This window comes from Mobula hypostoma, chromosome 12 (genome assembly GCF_963921235.1).
Source record: "Mobula hypostoma chromosome 12, sMobHyp1.1, whole genome shotgun sequence".
Taxonomy (NCBI): Eukaryota; Metazoa; Chordata; class Chondrichthyes; order Myliobatiformes; family Myliobatidae; genus Mobula; species Mobula hypostoma.
In genome coordinates this window covers 80,795,349-80,820,767 of record NC_086108.1, presented here as the reverse complement: position 1 = coordinate 80,820,767, position 25,419 = coordinate 80,795,349, and the positions used below count along the sequence as shown (strand labels likewise).

The window sequence follows — 25,419 nt, the reverse complement described above, 5'->3', positions numbered from 1 at the left end:
TGACCACGATTTTTTTTTGTTTTATTATATACAGGCAAACAAAAAATGCCAAACACCAGGATTCGGATTCCCGAGGGAGAAAAATGACAACCAGTAGAGGGCTCTCCAGCACTAAAAAACTAATACTAATCTTTTCTGTGTTCCGGAAATAGTGAATGTATGTGAGAAGACTGGGCAAGATTACCAAATGCATTACTTAAATTGTGTGATTATTGGTTTGAATGGTAGACTCGTTTTATGAGATAATCCCGAATGTATCTCTAAGAAACATTCCACCATAGTGAAGCAACCATAGGTCACTGAAAAGACCGAGCAAACCATTTAACTGAATGACAATTAGGAACAGGCAGGACATATTAACCTCGCCATCTACATCCCAGACTGAAACAAAGTTAAACACGAGTTTCTCAGGAGAGGGAAAAAGGAGGCTGTAACAAAACTGTGGAAGATAGCATGGACATGTGAAGGGGTCAACTGTCACACAAAGGAAAAGCTCTTTGTCTTGTTGCTAACGTTACTTTAATATCGTTACTGTGCAGAAAAGCCACATAACCATTTCGCAAAAAAAGCCGATGACATAAATGGGTGAAAGCGTTATATACAAATGGGAGAGATCATTCAATAGACTATAATATTTTACATCTCTGTTCAGTTAACTTTGGTCATGATGAGGGATCTCGCCCGAAACGTCGACTGTTCATTTCCCTCCATAGACGCTGAGTTCCTCCAGCATTTTGAGTGCGTGGCTCAAGATTTCCAGCATCTGCAGAATCTCTTGTGCCTCCAATTTGTTTCTTTTCTCTTTTGGTTGCTTGGAGTTACTCGTTGCTACTTTTCGTGTGGTTGGAGCTCTTGACTGACTTTGTTCCGCTATGGTTTAAAGTCGCAGAGATCAGATTTTCTGAGCTGTCAAAAATCACCGATTTTTCTGGGCGATGAGCAACATTTGAGAAAATAAACTTTGCGTATTCACATTTTTTATAATATTGCTGATGTGCAAGACTAATTTCTGGAGGTGGGGGATTAATATTTACGAAGTAAAAAAACCCACTTTTCATAACCTGAACAAAATTGTATGAAAGGAAAGTTCGATTTCTTCCATTTCAGTAGAGACGGATGTTTGTTTAGAGACTTTCCATCACCAATAGTAATCCAGGAGATGGTGCATAGACGCGCCCACATTCCAGCTCCTTGTACCCATCAGCCAATTATAGGGTACGGATGAAGATTCACCAATGAAACTTTCGTGAGACGTCATAACCACGCCCACCAACTGGTATTCCGCCTCTATGACGTAGCTAGAGAAGCCGAGTCGTATAAAAATGCGGGAGGGATTCCCCAGCCACGTGTTTAGTCGGATTTTAGGGAGCGTGTGGTGGTATTGTGGAGCTTTGCGGATTAATTGTGTTATATAGAAATCTGAGGGATGACTTCAGAAGTTCAGAAAGCTTCAGGTGGAGGCTGTTTGCGTTCTAAAACCGGCCGGGAGAAGCCGGAATTGTGTCGAATGGTTACGGCTCCAAAAACCGGCAAATGTTATTGCCGAGGGCGCCTGCTTGGAAAGGTACAGCTATGCAAAAAAAAGCACTTAATCTTTAGAAAATACTGACTGAGTTTCTCCGGTGCAGATTAAAGATACACCCCGAGGCTTGAGGTATTCTATTTGAATGCGACCTCGTTTTCTGAGGTCATAGATTTACAGAAACTTGTTTAGGCTGCGAACGAAATGGCAATTGCTTGTTGAATGCAGTTAAATGAGAATTTAAAAAAAACTTTGAAGGTCTATTGATGAGTTGACAGGGAAAAAATCGTTTTAAAGGAAAATTAGCTCCAGAATGTTGAAATTAAGTTTCATGTTTGTATTTTTAGTGTTACTGTTTATATGCTTAGTGAATAATGACCATCCATACTAAGACAGCTATTAAAGTAAGATGCTCGAGAGTATATCGTGTGATTTAAGTGTTTTTTTTTAACTATTTCTACTTGCTGATCCCAAACGAGGCTAGGAAGGCATGAAATTGTTGAACTGTTGGGAGTGATGAGGCATTGCATTAATGTTGCAGGCTGCAGAGTGAATCTCATCTGCAGACATTTGATGAATAAAGCAGCACCCGGTCGAAGCTGGCGGTGAATATTTAATTTCCACGACCCAGAGCTTCCCTTTTGGTAAATGCTATCATCTCGGGCGGTGTCCATCGATCACCACTCATAATAGATAAGGGGTGATCGAAAGATACAAGCGATTGAGAGGGCGGGGTGATTAACCGGTGGAAGGGAACACTGCCCCTTCTCCCCGCTGGCCGTTCTGTAATATTATGGTTTTAGTGAAGTGGAGACGTGCTGTTACAGGGCTCCCTTTCATCTCCGACTTGCTGCTCTGTCAGGAGAAATCTTCTGAATCAAGTCGCTAGCTTGCAGATGTGTGAATGGCCTCTCTGGGGATTCTTTAGTCTGGCTTTGGGGGTTGAGGATCTTTTGCGAAATGGGTACTGTTCAAATTTTAGACCGTTTTGTAAAGGATTGATACGAAAGACCTATAGTTGAGGTCGAGTTGCATCAGCAAATGGGTTCTGCCACGTGTGCTGAATCTGAATGCTGCCTGTGGGAAGAATGGAAACTCTTTCCATCTATCTCCGGGCGATGGGGAGAGAGCAGCTATTCCTGGCATTGCACAGGGCACTTGTAATTCTCCCCTCCACACCGCGAGCAGTTATTTTTTTAATTTAACCTATCAGCTCAATGCATTCTAAATCTTGTCCTCTTATAACGCCTTTTATATATTGTAGAATACGCTCAGGAATTGCTCGCAAGTATTATCAAGCATACAAGTGCCCTTGTGCAGTATACTAATAGTGTTCGCATTATTTAGCCGAAAGAACCTACTGTGTCGCCTATGGAAAATGTAGAAAGCCAGTTGTTAGATCAGGAGCCAGCGTTGCGCTAAGTATAAATAAGCAGACCCCAAAATTTGCGGAAATGAGAATTTACTGTTTCCGAGACGTGCTTGCGATTGGTGAATGCTGTAGGAACAGAAATCAAAGGTTATAGTCCTGGCAGTATGGGGGGAGGCATGAGACATGGCTGTGAGCTTTCCTCGACTATGTCTACACCTGAAAGATAAGCTGTCTCATTTTTTAATGGGTCAGTTGGAGTATTGCCAGCACTGTAAATTGGTTTAATGGTCTAAATAGTGGGTGCATAGTTGTGGAATATTTTCAGGGCGTTCAGTGTTGTTCCCCATTGTTCAGTTATGGTGTTGATGTAAATGCCTCCTGTACTGAATGGGGTTTCATCTTTGCATAACGCAGATCGCTATTGACACGATGTTTTCTTAAAGCATCAGCTATCTGTTAGGTGAGTGCGCAAATATTAAACACCTGGAAGTTGCTGTTGAGCCTGCTGGCTAAATTTAAATTTGAATTCTCACACCAGATGGCCTTGCTGAAACAAATCTAAACGAGCGTTCTTATTCTCCCCAGATATGTGGACAACCTCTACATTTCGTATAGAAGGGCTGACTAGCACTTAAACATTCCTCCTACAAAGCTTGAAATAATAGTTGACCTAGAGGAATGTCCTTTAACATTGTTCAGATTACTGGTGTCCAGATTTTTTACACTGGAAGTAGTCAGCTGGTCAGACTTTCTCTGGAAGAGAAAAGGTGAAAAGTTTAAATAGACTTTTCATCATGCATTTGATCTGAAACGTCGACTCCACTTTGTCATAACTTTAGTATTTTTTTATTTTTTAATTTACTTTCCCAGCTTCTAAAATGGTCTCATTGAAAGTACAGTGTAACATTCTTTGGACATTAACAACTTCAAATAGAGGGGATAAAGTGTGATTATAATGGCGGCTTAACTTGTTATGTACATGCAATGCAATTCTCTTTTGGCCTATCAATTTTGTTATGGGGCGGAGAGCATCAGAAAAGGTACTGGAATTTTGTCTATTTTTCCTTAGGGTGGATTTGCAAGATGCTATGAAATGACTGATCTTTCCAGTAACAAAATATATGCAGTTAAAGTTATTCCACATTCCAGAGTATCAAAGCCTCACCAAAAAGAAAAGGTAAGAATTAACTGTGGATGCCCCCCAATTATTAATCATCTTCCCCGTGTTATTGTAGTATCTGCCTTGCACCTATACCTGTCCTTGCAGTAGTTTTCAAATGGGTATGAAAATTCTGGGAGATGAACAATAGCGTCTCAGGCAATGTTCTTTGGAGAATGTTAAATGGCCTTTTTAAGATGGTTGTCCATTAGTTGATTTCCAATGGTTCTTATTGTGAAGCAACATCAGCTTAACCACAACCGACAATGTCCTAAAGTACAATGCTTTTTTTCTTTTCTTTTCTTATAACAACATAATTAAAGTCAAATGAATGTATGTATAGTAAACAAGCAAAAAGCAACGGAAACCCTACCACCCCGTCTCCTTTCCCCTTCCCAGCCCTACCCTCCCCTCACCCCTCCCGTATGTGCCGTTTAGGTCCTACTGCCCCCCACCCCCCCCACACTTAGTTCAGCTGTCGGTCTCTTCTAAATACAACAGTAATGGTTCGATGGTTGTCCATTAGTTTGTCATACTGTTTCTCCTTCCATGAGCAAATATTTCCAGCAACCTCCCTGAAGTGTTGATATTTCAGATGATCTTAATATCAGTAAATAGACCGGTATCTTATAGACAATAGGTGCAGGAGTAGGCCATTTGGCCCTTCGAGCCAGCACCGCCATTCACTGTGATCATGGCTGATCATCCACTATCAGTATCCAGTTCCTGCCTTATCCCCATAACCTTTGATTCCACTATCTTTAAGAGCTCTATCCATCTCTTTTTTGAAAGCATCCAGAGTAGCAAGATTTGTTAGAGTAGCAAGATTTATGGATTCCAAAGGAAAGATTTGAGCTATATTACTAGGCTAGTGTTAAATCAGTGAGTTGCTGGGTGGTGTGGGTCATTGTTCCACACTGTACCCCCAAATAAAATAAGTTTTTTTCCAGTTTGGTTTTGTATATGGACATCCAGCTGCACTGTGGTTTACTGGTAACCTTATTTTGCAGATTGAAAAAGAGATTGAACTCCACAAATCCCTATCCAATAAATATATTGTGAAATTCTACCATAGCTTTGAAGATGATGAAAATATTTATATCTTTCTAGAGCACTGCAGTCATAAGGTGAGTACCATTTTACACAGAACATTAAGTAAAGTTAACATGGTTATATTAACAGTATGTGACTTTGGAGGATCAAATTAGCATTTAATTGCATGATTGCTTGCTCTGACATTTTTGTTGACTGGTATTGAAAAGTTAATTTGATCAACAACACAAAGGACAGGATGTCACGGACAAAGCAACTTAACACTTAGTTTTGGTTTCAAAATTTGCTAGTCTGAAAATATAAAGTTTCTATAAAGTTGCAATCATTGCTTAACTTGCATTTCTGTTCTTCAGTCATTAGCGCACATACTGAAAGCAAGAAAAACATTAACTGAGCCAGAAGTCCGGTATTACCTCAGACAGATTATATTGGGTCTCAGGTACCTCCATGTTCGGGATATTCTTCACAGAGACCTCAAACTAGGTTTGTATAATCATAAATAATGGAAGCCACTGAGCTTGTATCACTATAATGCAGGTCGTAGGTCTGCAGTTTGGTGTTGATCTTGCACCAATTTTTAAAAGAAAATGCTGCTTTTCATGCTTTTGTTCATTGTGGAGGAAAATTGCTATGTTCTTAAATAGTGATTCCTGGTGGGAGTGTGACTATGATTAGTGCTTATTTCCCCTTTGCTTTCTTTCAGTATAGTAGCTTGCCAGCTCAATCTGACTAATGAACATTTGCTGAGCAAAGTGACTGCATGAAATGGGTTCTATTCTGACTCATTTGGGAGTTACTGAAAGTCATTCTGAAGGAGATGGATTGATTCCAGTATCACATTATTGTAATTTGCAGCCACTGTGACCTAAAGTAAACGTTGTGTTAAAAGCACTAATTGTCCTGTTAGCTGTTAAATTTCCCTGGTTAGTTTTGAGATATATCTTTGGACCGAGAGGAAACCCGCATCGTCACGGGGAGAATGTACAAACTCCTTAACAGGCAGCGGCAGAAACTGAACCCAGATCACCTGTACTGTAAAGTGCTATTAACCACTATGCTACCATGTGGAAGATGCAGCTTGGAGAATAGGGGTATAATTAAGACGGGGTGAGTGTGAAGGATCTATTTTCCTGGAAGTGTGAGACAATAGTGAACTGGCAAAGTAATTACGAGACTGATAGGGTTATGCATTTGATAAGATTCAAATCAAACTGAAATACCACATTTAAATTTTGGAGCATAATTGACTATTTAAATAGCTTGACTGGCATGTAGAAGTTCAGAAGGCAGTTGTCTATAGTGGTCGGAGACTGGAACTGTGCTGAATGAGTCGGTGCTGAAAAAGCCTCATTGAATACTTAACCTGTAAGGGTAGGGTTAGAGCTGGTGAGTGGAGTGGTTCAAATAGCCTTATGAACTACATTTGTATCAACATGTCATTCTCTATTTGAGGAACTTGTTTTGGATCTTGTAATATTTTTTCCAACTGAAGTGTACAACATTTTGACAATAAAATGAAACTTCAAGTTAATTTTTCAATGTTTGTTCTTCAATAGGTAATTTCTTTATTAATGATAACATGGAGGTAAAAGTTGGTGACTTTGGCCTGGCAACCAAGCTACTACCTGTCGATCAGAGAAAGAGGTATGATTTTTGTTTTGCTTGTGCAGTGAGATTATAGGGCACTTGGCGTGGGGAGAGCGGGAGGATGGAAGATAATATCTCATTGGTCTCAAAGCAGCTACTGTTTTTTTTTTCCCCTTAATAAAGCAGACATTCTGTGCTTGAAACTGATTTGGATCAGTGTTGGAAAGGAAAACCATTAGGGTTAGAGAAACAAAGTTTTCTAATGGTGACGTGTCCAGGTTATCAACAACTAATGTTGCATTGAGTTAACCTTAGACTGAATGGAGCACTGATCTGAACAAGCTTTTAGACCCAGAATAGTTCAGTGCCTGTAAGGAAGTATTTTGTCTGCTGAGAACACTTGAATTTTAGTAACACCAGAGTTACTACTTTGAAAATGTATCAGAAAGCCATTTGTGCTGCAATTTTAAACTTCATTTCGTTGTTTTTTTTAGGACAATCTGTGGAACTCCAAACTACTTGGCGCCAGAGGTATTAAACAAACAAGGTCATGGTCCGGAGGCTGACATCTGGTCCCTGGGCTGTGTAATGTGAGTTCTTTAACAAGACATCTAAAGCAATATTGATGGGAGAAGTGACAAACCGCTGCAAAGCTAACTATTTTTAACAAGATCTAGTTTGCAGAGTTAGCAAGTTTTACATCAACAGCCAAGCCACGACTTCCTGTGCAGATTTGCTGCTTGCATTGAAGTTTAGTTATATGTCAGTGCGCTTCTGAAGAATTAGCAACAAACAGCAATCAAGTTTTATGGTTAAATGTGTTATTTCAGATTTCAAGCATCTGCAGAGTATCTTTATGGTTGAATGTTGTTATAGGTATTATGGGAGAATTAAATTCAATCTGAATGCTGATAGATACACTATAATCTATACAATGGCCCCTGTTTAAAGAAAACTAATCCTGCTGCTTTATCCTTTGAGGTCTATCCTTGTAGAGAAATAACTTTAGAAAGCAGCCAAGCATGCTCTGGTATTTAGGATCCACTGGGTACCTGGGAGGGCTTAATGTTTTGCATCTATCCTTGCTTTGTTGTAATCTTCAAGTATAGAGTTCCTGTATTGGCGTTTTCCAAATGTATGGTATGCAAGTACTTCCTTTTAGAACAGATGAGGGGAATTTCTTTAACCAGAGTGAACCTGTAGAATTCATTACCCCAGACTTGGAAGCAAAGTCATTGGATATATTTAAAGTGAAGGTTGGTAGTTTCTTATTTAGTAAAGGGCATCAAAGGTTCTGGGGAGAAAGCAGAGTGGTGATAAATCAGCCAAGGTGGAATGGCAGAGGGGACTCGATGGGTCAAGTGACCTAGTTACACTCCTATGTTTTACAGTCTTTTGGTCTTAATGATGAGCTAAGCCTCAGCCTAGGTCACCTGTGCAGCAAAACATATGGCAATGCAAAATGTGCACTGAGCGTTCAAATGTTTTGGTTCTGAGACTGACGAACAATGTCTCTGTATTCAGGTACACTATGTTATTTGGCCGGCCACCATTTGAGACCTCTGACCTCAAAGACACTTACAGATGTATTCGAGCTGCTGAATACACCATGCCCTCTTCCTTCTCCGTTGCTGCAAAGGACCTCATTGGTAGCATCCTGAAGAAGAATCCAGAACAGCGTCCTACGCTTGATGCAATTTTGAATCATGACTTTTTTGCAAAAGTGAGAATACTTCTAAAAAATGTGTGGTTGGCTGACTTGATGCTACTGATCAAGATGCCAAATCTGATTATAAAATGTCAAATTGACTAATTTTAAATCGAATGTAGCAGTATGAAAAGGAGTGTGGAATATTTGAGTGATTTTTGATTGTCTAGTTAACTCGTAGCAATATCAAATAATTTGGGTATGCACTTCAAGAGATACCAATTGGCTCAAACTGGGGAATATCTATTTTGTAGCTTTATGGGAAGCCTACAATGCCGCTGATGGTTTGCTGAATCAATGAACTTTTGTCAGTATTTTGCGGGATTAAACAGCATTTTTTACTAACGAAATTTAAATTTATGTAACTAACCTTTCAGACCTGCAGGACTATGCAGTTCTGATCTGATGTTTTGGTGGTAAATTGTTATTTCTGCCTGAGTGACAATGTCCTAATTTCTCCCTCCAGGGTTTTACACCTGACGTGCTCCATCCCAGCAGCTGCACAATGGCACCTGAGTTGAGTGGTCCAGTTCCTACGAAAAACTTCTTCAAAAAGTTTACAGAGGCTTTCTTCAGGAAAAAGAAAGCAATAGGTTGGTGACCATATCAATATACTTAAATAATACATCAGGACTCTGTCTTCAAATTTTGTATTAGCAGTTTGATTTTTTGAAAGCTTCAAAGCTTAGAATTTGAACAACTAGAAGTATTCAGTAGTTACTTTTGGGAGCACTTGATCATAAAAATCTTTCAATATCTTGTTTGGCTCATGAGGAGCTCTTTGCTTAAAATAGGTAGCAATCAAAGCCCTTAGTATTGATATCTGGATCTGAGATGACGTGGTTTATGTAGAGGGCTGAGACTTTGTATTTTCTTACTTCTCTAGAATGGTATGGATGTGCAGCTGGGCATGTGTTGAGGCTGAGATTAATGGAAATTTGAACAGCAAGGGAATAAGGAAATTGGGCTTGCCTGATAAACAACTGTTGACGGCAGAAAGATTTTTATTACTATCTGTCTCTGGCAGACATTTAAATGGTACTCCTAGTTCAAAAATTCACCTGTCAAAGTTTCTTTCTTAGCCGGAGTAAGAGTATTACTTCCATTTATTAAAAAAAGTCATATGTACACAATGTGACTATGACCTTCATCCTTGGCCATCAAGATATCAACAAGCCTGATGTGTTGCATACAAATTTGTACATTAGGTTTTTCCCCATCTAGAAGATCTAATAATAGATTTGCTTCTGGAGAAGGAAGTTTTAATCTTTATACAGAGGAAAATTATCTAGTGACTAGTCTTGTATTTTAGACTGCTGGCATAGCATATTCTCTAATTCCAGTTTTTATTTCCAGGTACCAAAACCCTGTGTATGGAGAAGGATGAGATCTCCAAGCTTGCTGCGGATCTTATGAAGACCTCTATTCATAGACAGACAAGCTGCAAGGCTGAAAATGCAACTGAGGTAGCAACACTATGTTGAGAATGCTTTACTTTCTGATCTTGCATGAACCACTTTCCTGTTTCCATCTTATCACATATTTTAGTTAGCTTTGCCTACCTGCTTCCTGTATTTAAACTGCTTCTCTCCGACCTAGTAAATGGCCACAGCCCATTCCCATTTGTGATGAAAGGCTATCACCAGAAATATCAGAACTTCCTTTTTGCTGCATTTGGGTTATTTTTGTATTGTACAAATACAAAAATACTCAGCCAAAGTTCAACCAAGGTTATAGAAAATTAACTTTCTTTCCTTCCCTCAGACTTCCTAGTTTGTGCAATTGTCCTTGTTTGGCAGTTTCCTTAATTATCCTGCACTACGTGGTCAGATCCAGACTTGGTGAATTTACTTATTGTCAAATTGGGATTACCGATTACTCATTTTGCCCCTATCTGCAATGTTGCTTAGTCTTTGTTTTACCTGCCACCAAGACCTCAATTTTTTTTAATGGCCGTAACATTGAGACCATTGTTAAAGAATTACCAAACCTGATACTTAAAGTGTGTGGAACAAAAGAAACCTAGAGTACATTTGGCATATTTTCCACTTCTAAATCGGAAGGTTTCTGTACATCTATGATGTCATGTAGACCATATGCAAAATGTGCCATTATGGATATTGTAATTCTTTAAAGACAAAAGATCAAAAAAGAACTCTTGCAAATATGAGTCTGTAAATGTTCATGCTAATCATTATGCTGAGGTCAGAATGAGTCATGAAGAGCAGTATGTAAAATGAGATGAGGGAAAATTGTTTCTTCAAACTGCCCTGGCTTCCTGTATATGTATTTGACCTAAATTTTAATAATGCAATCACTGTATTACAAACAATACAGTGCTTAATCAGTATTTGGTCAAGGAAAACTAGTATTTACAAGAAAACCTATACCCAAATCTTTTTCAGGCCTATTCTGTCCTACTGGTATCAGGATCTGGTTTATTCTCGTAGACTTGTATGTCATGAAATTTGCTTTGCAGCAGCAATTGTGCAAACTCATAAAAATATTATAAATTAATTTAGAAAGGAATCGTGCAGTGGTGTTCATGAACCATTCAGAAATCTGATGGCAAAGGGGATGAAGCTGTTCCCAAATCACTGCATTTTCAGCCTCTTGTACCCCTCTCAATAGAAGGGAATGTTCTGGGCATAGATTATAAATTGTGAAAACTTAATTCCTGTGAGCATAGGAAAATAAGAATGGAGTGCTTTGTCATAGCCTTCTGTTGTATATTAATTGTTGCTCATCTATTTTCTTCAGCCAGCACTTCCTTCAGGCCCAATGTCAAACTCTTCACAAAAGGAAAAAATAGAGATGGAGTCGAGAAGAACTATCAACGAACCATGTCGAGGATCTGGTGCCAATTGTCAATGTAAGTTGGATTATTTTAATTTAATTTATTATCTTGTAGCTGAATATCATTAACTGCTGTATTAGAAATAGAAGTGTATAGAGTTGGCTTTCTTTGTGCTGTTTGCTTTTCAGTTTAGATTTTTACCAGCATGTCTTGGGTTATAAGCTCTTGCTTCTGTATTAACTTGCATTAGTGCCCACTTTGAATTGTCCTCTTGGAGTTCTGGCCTATTTCAGCTTCAAATAAAAGAAATAACTTGCCCTCAATTTCATTCATGCTTTTGAATTGCAAGCTGATCTCTTAGCCCTTTTTTAAAAAATATTTCTTGAGTTTTATCATTTAACAAAACAAGTTTCCTTTTGAGAGCTGCTGACTGAAGTTCCCTCCATCTTTCCACATGAGAAGTTGCAGCTTTCAGTTGAGCTTCAGGGAATCTGTGCTGAATCTCCTCACACAACAGCAGTCAGAATCATTCTGATTTTTTTTTTTTGCGCAAAGCAGCCTGTTTCTTGCCAATGTGCTATAATACCCAGTGATGGTTTGAGCTGCTAGCTTTATAATAAATGAAGCAATGTTCTCAATTAGCTTTATATTCTTGCAGCTGCTGAAGAAGGACCCATAGCTCAACAAATGGCAGACGCTGCTACCCATGTTCTCAAAAGTTGTCTTTCAGCAATGCCATCAGGTAAGTGTCACTTTGATGTTTAGATTCTGATACAAAATAAAGGTGCAGGATTCTGAGTAATGAAAGATCTTCACATTTGAATTTTAATCCTGCTTCTAATCTTTTACTGTTTTTTGGTTGTCCTCGGAATAGCAAGTTTCTGTCTGAATCAGTTGAGTTGCATTTCTTAACGCATTTGCTGTTCTGCCAGATAATATTCATTCAAAAGAGGGGTAACTGACCAGATAACTTTAAGTTGGAGAGAATCATTTGTCGAAGAACTCATTTGTTCTTACTAGTAGGCATCTTTTGCAATCACCCCCAGAGGACAAATCTTATTGTGCAGGCCATCATCCTACTGATGACTTGTCTAAGGGATGGTACAAAAGTCCCAGATGAAATGATCTGTGGGCTTGAACACTGTGGTTAGAAACTTGTCCACTTTCATGAACAATTCCAATTTAAATTGCTGCCAGTTCAGCAGGATGGTTTTGTCAAACTGCTTGAGCAATTCAAATTCTCGGGTGGAAAGCAACTTAAACACATTTATTGTTTTAAAAACTGGAAGCTGAAACCTTAAAATCATCCAAATAGCTTGTGAACTTTAAACCTTGTGGACACCAGCATATTCTCAAGATAATTTGCAGTAAGATTGGCTTAAGATCGGTGCAAGGCTGCAAGAACAGCGCAGCCTGTGGAAATTGACCTGGATATTTCTACATGTCAGTCTGAATCTACCTTAGTCTTGCTATTTCAGAGTAATGTCTTCATGGTTGAAGCTTGTATGTACCCAGTATCTTTATCGTTTGTACTAATGAGCAATTCCTGTTTTCTGTTTCTTTTAAAACAGCTAGAAAGAACCCAGTAGGACAAGGCCTTCATAGATCCAAACCTTTTTTATGGGTCACCAAATGGGTTGATTATTCAAATAAATACGGCTTTGGCTATCAATTGTCCAATCGCAGCATTGGTGTCCTGTTCAATGATGGAACCCATATGAGCCTCTCTACTGACAGAAGGTGAGTAAATCTTCCAGTGTAATGTTTTATGAACAAGATGGTTTACCTGAGTTTGTACTGTCTTTGAATAATTACATCCATTCTTCAACTCATTTTGTGTAACCTTTTCTCATGTTTTCATCCCAAGTCTTCTGCCAAGTACTTACGGTAGAAGGAAGTCACTATAGTCAGTATAATAGCCAGTACAGTAGAACTCCCATTATCCAGCTTCTAGTTCAGAAATACTAGTCAACACCAATTTCTTCAGTCTAGAATATGAACTGGGGATCTCTGAATGCAAGTGATAAAACAGTAAGGATCGTGAACCAGGTAAACTATCAGGCCCAAAGATGAGACCTAGAGCACCAGGGGGTCGGATGCATGTCTATGTTTGCAGTCACGATACTTGAACATTTCCTGTTCTCCAAACTTGGCATAAAATGTGCTACTATGACATGTTTAAAGTGAAAAATGCTGGGTCATTAATGGGTGATATTTGGAAAGTCTGCTACTCCAGCACCAGCATGTTGCAAGGCTGCCAGATTGTCAGTTTTGTGTCTTTGGGATGCAGGAGGAAACCAGAGCATTTGCTGGGTAAACTCCCAAGGTTAGAATTAGTGAATTTGCTGGAGTCTAGTTAGCAGCTCTGTACGCTGTTGCTCTCTACTGCAGAGGAGATTGAAAATGGCTATTTCCACAAGTTAGGTGTGTCCAAATACATAATCCATGTTTAGAGCATACGAGTATCAGGTCCTCCCTGTGTTTTTAAGGTAATAATTATACAACATGGGTATCCCAACTTGTTGCTAAGATGCCTATCTACACTGCCATTTTCCTGCTGATGGCTCATGTCCTTCATTGTCTCAGCACGTAACTTTCTTTTCAAAAGAAAAAGGCACAAATTGTTCAGGGTTTTTTGGTCTATATTGTTTTGTCTTTTCAGCATAGAAAGTCATTGTAACCTTGTCATATTCCCCAGACTGAACTTTCACCCAATTCTTTCCTCAGGAATATATATTATTACCTCAGTAACAACCAGCACTTTTCCTTCTCTGCCTCTGCAATCCCAGAGCAGCTGGTCAAACAGATGACAATCGTCGGCTATTTTGCCAACTACATGGAGGAAAACTTAATGGATGTAAGTGTAACCTTTTTTCATTTACTTGTAGCTTTCAAGAATTAGTCTTTAATGCTTGACTTTTGGAAAATTGTGTAGCTGGTAAAACTGACTACAATTATGGCACCTGATCTGCTACCGAACTTGTGCGGCTTATGGATTAAGCTGTTCTTGAGTGTTTGATGCACATTTCATTGGGAATTAGAATTTTATTTATTTTTTTTTTGCAGGGAGGTGACTTGCCCAGAACGTTCCTTGAAGATTGTCAAGATCCATCTTTGTTCCTGTTGCAGTGGGTTAAAACTGATCATTCGTTATTGATGCTGTTCAACAATGGCACTTTGCAGGTGAGTTTCCTTCGATTTATCATAGCTTATCATTTACCTGATGCTCTTTTTCCATTTTGATTATTGAATCTGTGCTAGTTTTAGTCTATCATCACTGACTTCTGCTATATACATCAAGGGGCAAGAAGGCTTGAAAGGGCCTGAGGTTTCATTTTTAGTTGCAACAGACAAGTCTTTTGCAATTCTGTAACTAATTCTGGCATTGGAAGCCCAAGCAGTTTACAGTTTGTGCTGAAATTTGAGCACAAGATGGCTAATTGCATCCAGCATAAGTAGCTTGATGGTTGTTTGTCCCCACTCTGCCCCTTGTGAATCATGCGTGTTAAGCATTATCCTCCCTCTTTTCTCAGGTGAACTTTTATCAGGATCATACCAAGCTCATTCTCTGCAAAGCCGAACATTCCTACCTGCTTACATACATCAACAAGGATCGTGTTGCTTGCACGTATAAACTGAGCACCATAATGGAACTAGGGTGTTCACAAGACCTCCACCATCGTCTAGCGTACACTTTGAAGCTGCTGCAGCAACAGAAGACTGGTGCTTAAATGTGAAATGAAACCTTCGGGAGAGGTCCACACAGTATTTAACAGCTTCTACTATGGAGTTTTTAAAGGGGTGCAAGATACTGAGGTATTTGAGTATCAGTATCAAACTGGCCAGTGTCTGGCTAAAATTTGCTGCTGTATTGGGAGATAGGGAATATTGTAGATAAAATTTAAAATCTAGCTCTTAGTCATTTTAGTTTGCATTTTTTTTATATATCACTAATCAAAACAGATGTGAACATGAGTTATCAAAATTGTTTCTGACTCCTTTAGTATTTGAGGACTTCCAGAATAATTGTTCTTGACATTAGTTGGTAGTAATGGGGATGACTTACTGCTACCTAAATCTGACAAAATTGGGCCTCTATACTAAATTGGTCCTGATAAGTGGTTAACTTGACATGTCATTAGGCAACCTTCTAAACTTTTGGGTTTGAGTTTGTCATGAGCAAATGTACATGTTCAAATTTTACTACATCCTTCCTGAGAACGACTGCTTTTACTTGAGCAAAAAATGGTCCAATGTGATAGTTGAAATATTTCCAAGTCTTGCCCTATAACTTAAAGTTTGAAAAGCTATATGTAAACTTTGAAACTGCTTGTGAATGAAGACTTGGTGAATATTTTGCTTTTACAATCTACTGGTCATAAATATGGATTTTGGTAAACTTGAATGCTCAAATGAGCTGAATACCCAGCTGCTTAGAATTCTGACTTTGTGTTACAAATGAACATGAACTTAACTTTCCTGTACATCTCACAGGGATCCAGGTAAAAATCATTGATACAGAGCAAAGCACCCAAAATGCTGGAGGAACTTGGCAGGTCAGGCAGCATCTATTGGAATAAATAAACAGTAGATATTTTGGGCTGAGACTCTTCATGGTTGATGAAAGGTCTCGGCCTGAAACAAAGACTGTTTATTCATTTCCATAATGCTACCCAACCTGTTGAATTCTCCAGCATTTTGGCTATGGTGCTCTAGATTTTGAGCATCTGTAGAATCTCATGTTTAAAAATCATTGATACTTGGTTTTGGTTTATCTTGATCAAAATCATGACATGTTACAGTTGCAGTAACCTCTGGCAGTTGCTGTGAGGTGGAGCATCTCTTTCCACTGCTTGATGGATGGATTGGAAACCAGATTTTCCAATAGTGATCCCTGTCTATTCATGGAAGCACTAAAGTGGAGTATTTGCAGTTTACTATTTAAGATGCAATACTAAATGTTTAAATTATGAGACAAAATTCCATCCACTGACGTTCCAAGACAGCTTCCCATTTTCGCACATCAGATTCAGAGGTGATCAAGGCCATATCTAAGTGCATTTGTTGACAGCATTCAGTTACGAGCACTAAATTTGTATCCTCATATTTGAGGTCCAGATTTGGGGATAGGAGACATGGATGTTTAGGCGATATAAGACTGCAGATGAAGACAACATTCAAAGGCAGAATGTTTTTCAAAATGCAAAGGTGAAGTTTTGATAGTTGGATCTCAAACTTTAGTATAAATGTTTTGGCATAGGGAAATGGTGATCAAAGAGGGGGAGAGAAGTTGCATTTCAACTGCTACAAATTGTTCAATCGAAAGTTGAGATTTCTAATTACCTCTGGGTGTGATGGCTGGATTCCCTAATATTTAATTAGGTCTTATTTATGTTTGTTGCAAGTATTCTGTCAGCCTAATTTATTTTTGTATTTATTATTTATTTCATTGTAATTTTTAAGGATAACGATGCAATTGAAATTCTGAAAGGAATTGTACAATATTTTTATCAAAATAAAGTTTCATTTAAATCACTGGTTTTTTCCTGTGGCTTGTTGGGGAGTGGGGGGGGGGGCGCGTGGAGTGGAAGAGAACAGATAGGAAGCTGTGCTTGACAGTGAATGCATGGCTGCTTTGTAGTCAATTGTATAGTGTCTAAAATTCAAGAATAAGACTGGTACACCACCCAGGCCACATCTGCTGCCACACTCCCCCAGTACATGCAGAAAGATACTCAAGCTAAATGTCAAATAGTTGCATTAAAAATAAAAGCTCCTGTACAAGATCCCATGCCCAAGCTTGTGTTTCATTTTGTATCTGCCTGTCCAGTTGTTTCCAGCCTTTTCAATGTCACTTAGCATTATATGGTTAAGGTGGTTGGACATCCCCTACATGACTGGGGAAGGGGGCAAGGCTGATGTTTCCTCATCATTTGGCAGTACACAGGTAAATGGTTGGGTGAGTTGAGCATCATGAAGGGTTTTAAGATCTTTGGATATGTCCTCTGCTTCACCCCTTCCACCAGATAACCTCTAGCACAAGTTGGGAGCTGTTTACTTTCCTATGTAGAGATTCATTTTTCACCCTTCTACACGCGTCTCAGTCTTGGTGCATCTGGACAACTTGGGGCTGATTTCAATTGAAGGGCAAACGTTCATTCCACTTGGGCCAGCTCAAAGTAACAGTTCAACTCCTTCATTCACTTCCTTCACCTTGACCCAACTGGTCTGAGGTTTTGAATAATATTTAACTGATCCAGTCCCCTTTTGCATTTGTACAGGGCCCTGGTGAGACCACACCTGGAGTATTGTGTGCAGTTTTGGTCTCCAGGGTTAAGGAAGGACATCCTGGCTGTAGAGGAGGTGCAGCGTAGGTTCACTAGGTTAATTCCTGGGATGTCCGGACTGTCTTACACAGAGAGGTTAGAGAGACAGGGCTTGTACACGCTGGAATTAAGGAGATTGAGGGGGGATCTGATTGAGACATATAAGATTATTAAGGGATTGGACAAGACAGGCAGAAAATATGTTCCAGATGCTGGGAGAGTCCAGTACCAGAGGGCATAGCTTAAGAAGAAGGGGTAGGTCATTTAGGACAGAGTTGAGGAGGAACTGCTTCTCCCAGAGAGTTGTGGAGATGTGGAACATGCTGCCTCAGAAGGCAGTGGAGGCCAATTCTCTGGATGCTTTTAAGAAGGAGCTAGATAGGTATCTTATGGATAGGGGAATCAAGGGGTATGGGGACAAGGCAGGAACCGGGTATTGATAGTAGATGATCAGCCATGATCTCAGAATGGCGGTGCAGGCTCGAAGGGCCGAACTGTCTACTTCTGCACCTATTGTCTATTGTCTATTAATATCATAACTAACAACCAGGAGCTAGCCATTCCGCTGCGAGATTCCCCTCATCTAAAACTTTTCTGTCTGCAAGTAGCATGTTAGCTTCCTATTGCATTCTATTTAGCTGTCTGCATGAAGTTCAGCATCCAGGAAACCTTGATCATCCACCCTGACTTTCTCTTTCTCACCTTTGCTGCATTGTAGAAACAACAAGATTTACTCCATTAACTTTTGAGACCTGGTCTTAAAGTGACACGAATTTGGAGAAAGCATCCATTTGCCAATTTAAAGATCATTCAGCAGTTCTACTTCCATCTTGAGGGCAAGTTGGAATGTTTGGCTTGCTGAGGATGTCAAAACCAGAATGCAATAAACATCAAAGTTTAATTAATTTTGGTTTTTAGTCAGTAGTTATAATAGAACAGAATTTGGTCCTTCAGCCTTGTCCATGCTAATTTACACTAATCCCATGTGCTATCATGTAGAATGTATCCTTCTCTGCCTATTCAAGTCTGTCTAAATGCTTCAGTGCAGTAATTATAACTTATTTCTTTTGCACATTTAATTAAATCTCTCAAGTTGTTCTTTTTAAACACCTCTCAATCTAAGCTATGGCTGTACTATGGTACAAGGATATTGGCATCTAGTCCTATGTGGCTAATGATTTAGATACTTCTACCAGTTTACACTTTGCCCTGGGAAAACAAGCCCAGCCGAGCCAACTTTTTGCTATAACTAAAAAAAACCTCCAATGCTGGCAAAAGCCTGGTGAACCTCCTCTGCAATGTTCAAAGAGAAGACATCCTATAGTGGGACAGAGTCTTGCCATCTTCAGAAGTTTTCTGATGACTCTGCCATAGTTGGATGCATCAGCAAGGGAGTTGAGGCTGAGTACAGGGCTACAGTAGGAAACTTTGTCACATGGTGTGAGCAGAATTATCTGCAGCTTAATGTGAAAACAACTAAGGAGCTAGTGGTAGACCTGAGGAGGGCTAAGGCACCAGTGACCCCTGTTTCCATCCAGGGGGTCAGTGTGGACATGGTGGAGGATTACAAATACCTGAGGATATGAATTGACAATAAGCTGGACTAGTCTAAGAACACTGAGGCTGCTACAAGAAGGGTCAGAGCCGTCTCTATTTCCTGAGGAGACTGAGGTCCTTTAACATCTGTCGGACGATGCTGAGGATGTTCTATGAATCTGTGTTGGCCAGTGCTATCATGTTTGCTGTTGTGTGCTGGGGCAGCAGGCTGAGGGTAGCAGACACCAACAGAATCAACAAACTCATTCGTAAGGCCAGTGATGTTATGGGGATGGAACTGGACTCTCTCAAGTGGTGTCTGAAAAGAGGATGCTGTCCAAGTTGCATGCCATCTTGGACAATGTCTCCCATCCACTACATAATGTACTGGTTGGGCACAGGAGTACATTCAGCCAGAGACTCATTCCTCCGAGATGCAGCACTGAGCGTCATAGGAAGTCATTCCTGCCTGCGGCCATCAAACTTTACAACTCCTCCCTTGGAGGGTCAGACACTCTGAGCCAATAGGCTGGTCCTGGACTTATTTCCTGGCATAATTTACTTATTACTATTTACTTATTTATGGTTTTATATTGCTATATTTATACTCTATTCTTGATTGGGGCAACAGCAACGAAAATCAATTTCCCTCGGGATCAATAAAGTATGACTATGACTATGACACGACTCCAAATGTGGCCTATTCAGGTGGCTGGTTAGGTCACATACCAGACACTTGAGTTTATTTTGTGTTATATTTACTATCAAAGGCCATGTGTTATCTGTATTTTCCAATTCTCTAATTTGATCTGAATAATTTACTTTTGTGTTATTATTACATTGAATGCCCCAAGGAAGATATTGCCAATAAAAAAGTTGCTCTTTTTTTGTAGTAAAACCCAAGTATTTGAAATAAGTGAAGGCTTTCTATAGGGGCATTTTGCATTTCTTGACCAAAGTCAAGTCAAAGTATATTAGCTATCAAACTGTGAATTTGTACGTCACCATAAACAGAACTACTTGGAGATTCATTTGCAGGCATTTACAGGAAAATTAGAACGCTAAACATTTTTGACAAGAACAGGCCATTTGACCCAACAAAGCTTGCCAAATCCTATTCACATTGTGTTAAAATAACTATTGAGTTTAGATTTGAAAGTCTCTAAGGTACTACCCTCAAATACACAACTAGGAAGTTTGTTCCTTGTGTGTACAACTCACTGTAAAGAAATACCTCCTAATCTCCCTTTAACCAGTCTCCACCTAAGGCCCTGTGTCCTCATTGATGGATTAATTTTGATGTAGCAGCTGGCATCCACCTTACTTATATCCTTACGGATTATGAACATTTCTATCATGTCTCCTCTCATTCTACATCTAAGGCTAAAAAGATATTAACTCTTTCAATCTTCCTTCATAGCTCTTGTCAACCTTCCGATGAGAATGAGTCTCATCAACCTTCTCTGAACTCTCTCCAGTCCTTCCACATCCCTCACAAAATATGGAGACCGAAATTGTACAGAGTACTCAAGGTGAGGCCTCAGAAGCGCATTATCCAACTTAAAGAGAACACCTCTGGACTTGAAGTCCACTGAACACATTATATAGCCCAACATTTTACTAGCCTTCCTAATCACTTCCGTGCATTGTCCGGATGTTGGTAGTGATGAATCTACCAAGACACCCAAATCCTTCTCACACAGTGCACTTTCTAACTCAGACACCCCCATTCTATATTTATATCTAATATTTCTACTTCCTATATGTAATACTTCACATTTGCTTACACTGAGTGCCATCTGCCCACACCTGGGTTTTGGTTAGATCTAACTGTATTGATTCTGCTGTTATCAGAACATCCCCCTAATTTTGTCATCCGCAAACTTTACTGGTTTATTTGTTATGTGCTTATCCAAACCACTAATGTAAAACTAAAATACTGCTGTGTACATACATGTATTGATGCTTCTGGACACATCTTCAGTGATGTTCCTGGAATCATCGGGTGTTTCGGGTCTTTCAACATTATACAACCTCCCCCAGGTGACCCAGCCAGGGCTGACCAGACCCCAGCTTATGTCCAGATGGCTAGCTACTTATGACTCCATGGCTCCCCTCTTTTGAGCCACAGCCATCTTGAGGCCCTCTCTGCCGCATCGGTGGTACTGCGGATGGCTCTCCTCTTCCTCTCCTCTTCCTCTCTCCCTCGATGTCCAAAATGCTGAAGGCTCTAACTAAGGAACGGGCTACGAATCCCCGACAACTAATCTCCACTGGGAACCGTTCAGCTGCGATACTGACAATAATTGTTGTCATGGCTTGCAGCTTCCTATCAACCCCTCCCTTCGCCATTGCCTCCAGAATTTGGTTAACATCTTCATCAAACTGCTTCCACAGTGAAGTCATGTTAGCTGCAGGCCATTTGATCTGCCTCCTGTTAGACTTCATGTTAGAGGGATTAGTTTGCAACACTTGGAGGTTCTGGGCACTATGGGGTGACTCCGGGCCTGGCCCCTCCTTCGTCTCACCAGGTTGGACAACTGCGCGTTGTGCTGCTCCTGTTCCTGCCAAACACTTCATCCTCGCTTGGTGGATCTTCAAGCCGCGATCGTTCATGCAGATTTTGCCACATGCACACTGCTTCCTCATCGTCGTTTGTTCATTGCCTGGGTCTGATGTCGTTGTGTCCATCTGACTGGGGTGCACATCCTCCCCCCCTCTCGGGCACCCCTGGGGGTATCTTTCCCTTAGATTCATTGTAGCTTTTGTGGGGGTCCTCCTCTCAGAGGACACAGATTGGGTTGCCAGCCCGTTCTGCCCCGGATGCCGTCTCTCCGGGCAAGAAATATAATATAACTTATGGAAACTATAAATAATAAAGACTGACGAACAGCCAATGGACAAAAGAAGTCATATCATGCAAATAATAGAAATGGAAAATAAATAATACTGAGAACGAGTTGCAGAGTCCTTGAAAATTAGCCCATAGGCCGCGAAGTTAATTCAGTGAGGTTTCTGAAGTTATCCGTGCTGGTTCAAGCAAAACTAGTGTAAATGCATACAAGATCTCAGCAACTTGCTTCATTTCTTTTAGTGTTTTTGCCCCAGGTTGTTTTCTTAATTTTCTGGGTATAATTTTTTTTTCTGTCATTGACCTTGGAGAAGCCTTCATCATTCAATGCTATATGGATAGTTCAAGATCCTGCTTCTCTACATATCCTTTCATCACCCTCGCCTCCTCCAATGTTTTAGTACAACTGCTAAATCATTCTTTATTTTACAGCAGTTAAAGCCAAGCCAGTTTATCCAGTCTTCCCACGTACCGTGGAGTTCCTGCATTCCTTAGATATGATACAATTGTCAGGCCACATGATCCTAAAATAGAGGCATACAGCACGATAATGGATCCTTCAGCTCACAGAATCCACATTGACAATCAACCACCAATTATGTGAATCCTGTGTTAATCTCATTTTAATCCCCTCCTCATGTCCAAACCAGACATAATACTCCATAGTCTAATTAACAGTATAAAGCTTGAGCATTATATCTTTGCTTTTGTACCGTGCTGTATGCTTTATCGTTGAAGTACATTCCAATTTTCTAGCTATGATTTAGAAAGGAAAGTTTCATAATATCCTTGGACATTATGGTAATGTGTATTCTTGAAGTTGCTTTATATTCACACACCAGATACCTGAGTTTGTTTTACTTTGTATTTACTACCAAAGGGCATGTGTTATCTGTATTTTACACTCTGCAATAGTTTGGTCTGAATAACATAGTTTACTTTTCTGCTATTTTCAAATTGAATGGCCTAACTAGTTGCTCATAAAAAATGCTGCTCTTCTTTCTTTTATTTCATAGTTTAGGAGAGTCAGACTGAACTCCATCCCTCATTCAAATTGATCAAGGCACGATGTCATAAATCTTGAAGCTGCTCAAACATAAATGCAATGAATTACTAGACTGAATTGCAAAATTATTTAAAGTTCAATTCAAATACTATGAATTGTGATAAAATACAACATGATAAAAGTTAGTGGTACTACATTGTGCTAATTTATTATCATCTGGGGCATTGCTGACCTGAAAACCTCACTGAATGTGTAAGTGCAAGTTTCCACCGTTAGGATCATTTAGCAACTATGTAAATATTGATGTAATTTCTATGTGAATACAAACCAGAGAGCTAGAGTATCACCAAAGATCATGAAAGGAACTATATTTAGTTTTTGCTCTCTTCACAGATGCTGAAGAGAGTTTACATTCCTATCATTCACGTACATCTGCTCTCACTCCATCCTCCCACCACCCCACTAGGAATAGGGTTCCCCTGGTCCTCACCTACCACCCCACCAGCCTCCGGGTCCAACATATTATTCTCCGTAACTTCCGCCACCTCCAACGGGATCCCACCACTAAGCACATCTTTCCCTCCCCCCCCCTCTGCATTCCGCAGGGATCGCTCCCTACACAACTCCCTTGTCCATTCGTCCCCCCCATCCCTCCCCACTGATCTCCCTCCTGGCACTTATCCGTGTAAGCGGAACAAGTGCTACACATGCCCTTACACTTCCTCCCTTACCACCATTCAGGGCCCCAAACAGTCCTTCCAGGTGAGGCATCACTTCACCTGTGAGTCGACTGGGGTGATATACTGCGTCCGGTGCTCCCGATGTGGCCTTTTATATATTGGTGAGACCCGACGCAGACTGGGAGACCGCTTTGCTGAACATCTACGCTCTGTCCGCCAGAGAAAGCAGGATCTCCCAGTGGCCACACATTTTAATTCCACATCCCATTCCCATTCTGACATGTCTATCCACGGCCTCCTCTACTGTAAAGATGAAGCCACACTCAGGTTGGAGGAACAACACCTTATATTCCGTCTGGGTAGCCTCCAACCTGATGGCATGAACATTGACTTCTCTAACTTCCGCTAGGCCCCACCTCCCCCTCGTACCCCATCTGTTACTCATTTTTATGCACACATTCTTTCTCTCACTCTCCTTTTTCTCCCTCTGTCCCTCTGAATATACCTCTTGCCCATCCTCTGGGTCACCCCCCCCCCGTCTTTCTTCCCGGACCTCCTGTCCCATGATTCTCTCGTATCCCCTTTTGCCTATCACCTGTCCAGCTCTTGGCTCTATCCCTCCCCCTCCTGTCTTCTCCTATCATTTTGCATCTCCCCCTCCCCCTCCAGCTTTCAAATCCCTTACTCACTCTTCCTTCAGTTAGTCCTGACGAAGGGTCTCGGCCTGAAACGTCGACTGCGCCTCTTCCTATAGATGCTGCTTGGCCTGCTGCGTTCACCAGCAACTTTGATGTGTGTTGCTTGAATTTCCAGCATCTGCAGAATTCCTGTTGTTTACATTCCTATCATTTTTCTTGCTATTATAATATTTAAGTGACAAAGATTCTCTACCACTTTGAATCAAATATTATGGATGCTGATTTGAAATGCCCTTTCCCTTTGTGACTGTTCTGTTTGCCTGTTTTTCAACTAGGCCTCTGGGCTAAAGTCAGACTTTGGGAGGGAAGGCAACACTGAAATTTCAGGATTAGACACAACAAAGCAACAGTACATTAGTACGATGATGGTCCACCTTTAGAACAATTAATTAAGTAGAGGGTAAAACTATACAAATATCAATTTAGAGCACAGAAAGTGTTCATTGACCTCCAAGTTTGTTATGGATGAAAAATTGTCCTTCATCCTAATCCCACTAATCAAATTATTGACTAATGTTTTGTTTGTGTGAAGATCCATATATAAGATGACTTCTAAGTTTACCATAGAATGTAGAACAGTACAGCCCATGATTGTATGCTGACCTATATAAACCTATTCCACAACCAATGAAGCTCTTCCCTCCTCTACAGCACATAGTGCTCCATTTTTCTTACATCAATGTGCTTATCTAAGAATCTTCAAGATGTTCCCATTGCATCAGCATCTCCAAAAGCCTAGGTAATACATTCCAGGCACCCGCCAATTTGTATAAAATCCCTGCTCTGACATCTTTAGATTAGATCATCTTTATTTGTCACAAGTACATCGAAACATCAGTGAAATGCGTCATTTTGTGACACACTCTGCTGGGGGCAGCCGGCAAGTGTCACTATGCTTCTGGCACCAACGTAGCTTACCCACAACTCACTAACCCTAACTGTATGTCTTTGGAATGTGGGAGGAAACCGGAGCACTTGGAGAAAACCTGTGCGGGTCAAGGGGAGAGCATACAAACACTTTACAGAGAGCGGCGGAAATCAAACCCCAACTGCTGATCTCTGCCATGGTCAAATGACTGCGCCAACTGCTAGGCTACCGTGCTGACCACTTTCCCTTCGACTTT

At 40.3% G+C, this 25,419-nt stretch overlaps 1 protein-coding gene across 1 annotated transcript; it reads left to right on the top strand.

Moving 5' to 3' along the window:
- Window positions 1-1,361: 1,361 nt before the first annotated feature.
- On the top strand, window positions 1,362-16,718 carry plk3 (polo-like kinase 3 (Drosophila)). Its single transcript, XM_063064476.1, has 15 exons — window positions 1,362-1,564; window positions 3,964-4,071; window positions 5,064-5,180; window positions 5,460-5,589; window positions 6,663-6,750; window positions 7,188-7,283; window positions 8,218-8,416; window positions 8,868-8,994; window positions 9,758-9,867; window positions 11,162-11,273; window positions 11,857-11,940; window positions 12,770-12,938; window positions 13,926-14,055; window positions 14,265-14,381; window positions 14,732-16,718. Exons 1-15 carry the CDS (start codon window positions 1,427-1,429, stop codon window positions 14,927-14,929), a joined length of 1,923 nt encoding a protein of 640 aa, XP_062920546.1. The 5' UTR covers window positions 1,362-1,426; the 3' UTR covers window positions 14,930-16,718.
- Window positions 16,719-25,419: the final 8,701 nt, after the last annotated feature.

Coding starts and splice junctions, on each gene's coding strand:
- plk3 (XM_063064476.1), top strand. CDS start 1,427: ATGACTTCAGAAGTTCAGAAAGCTTCAGGTGGAGGCTGTTTGCGTTCT. Junction 5,590..6,662: donor TCACAGAGACCTCAAACTAG/GTTTGTATAATC, acceptor GTTCTTCAATAG/GTAATTTCTTTATTAATGAT. Junction 14,382..14,731: donor TCAACAATGGCACTTTGCAG/GTGAGTTTCCTT, acceptor CTCTTTTCTCAG/GTGAACTTTTATCAGGATCA.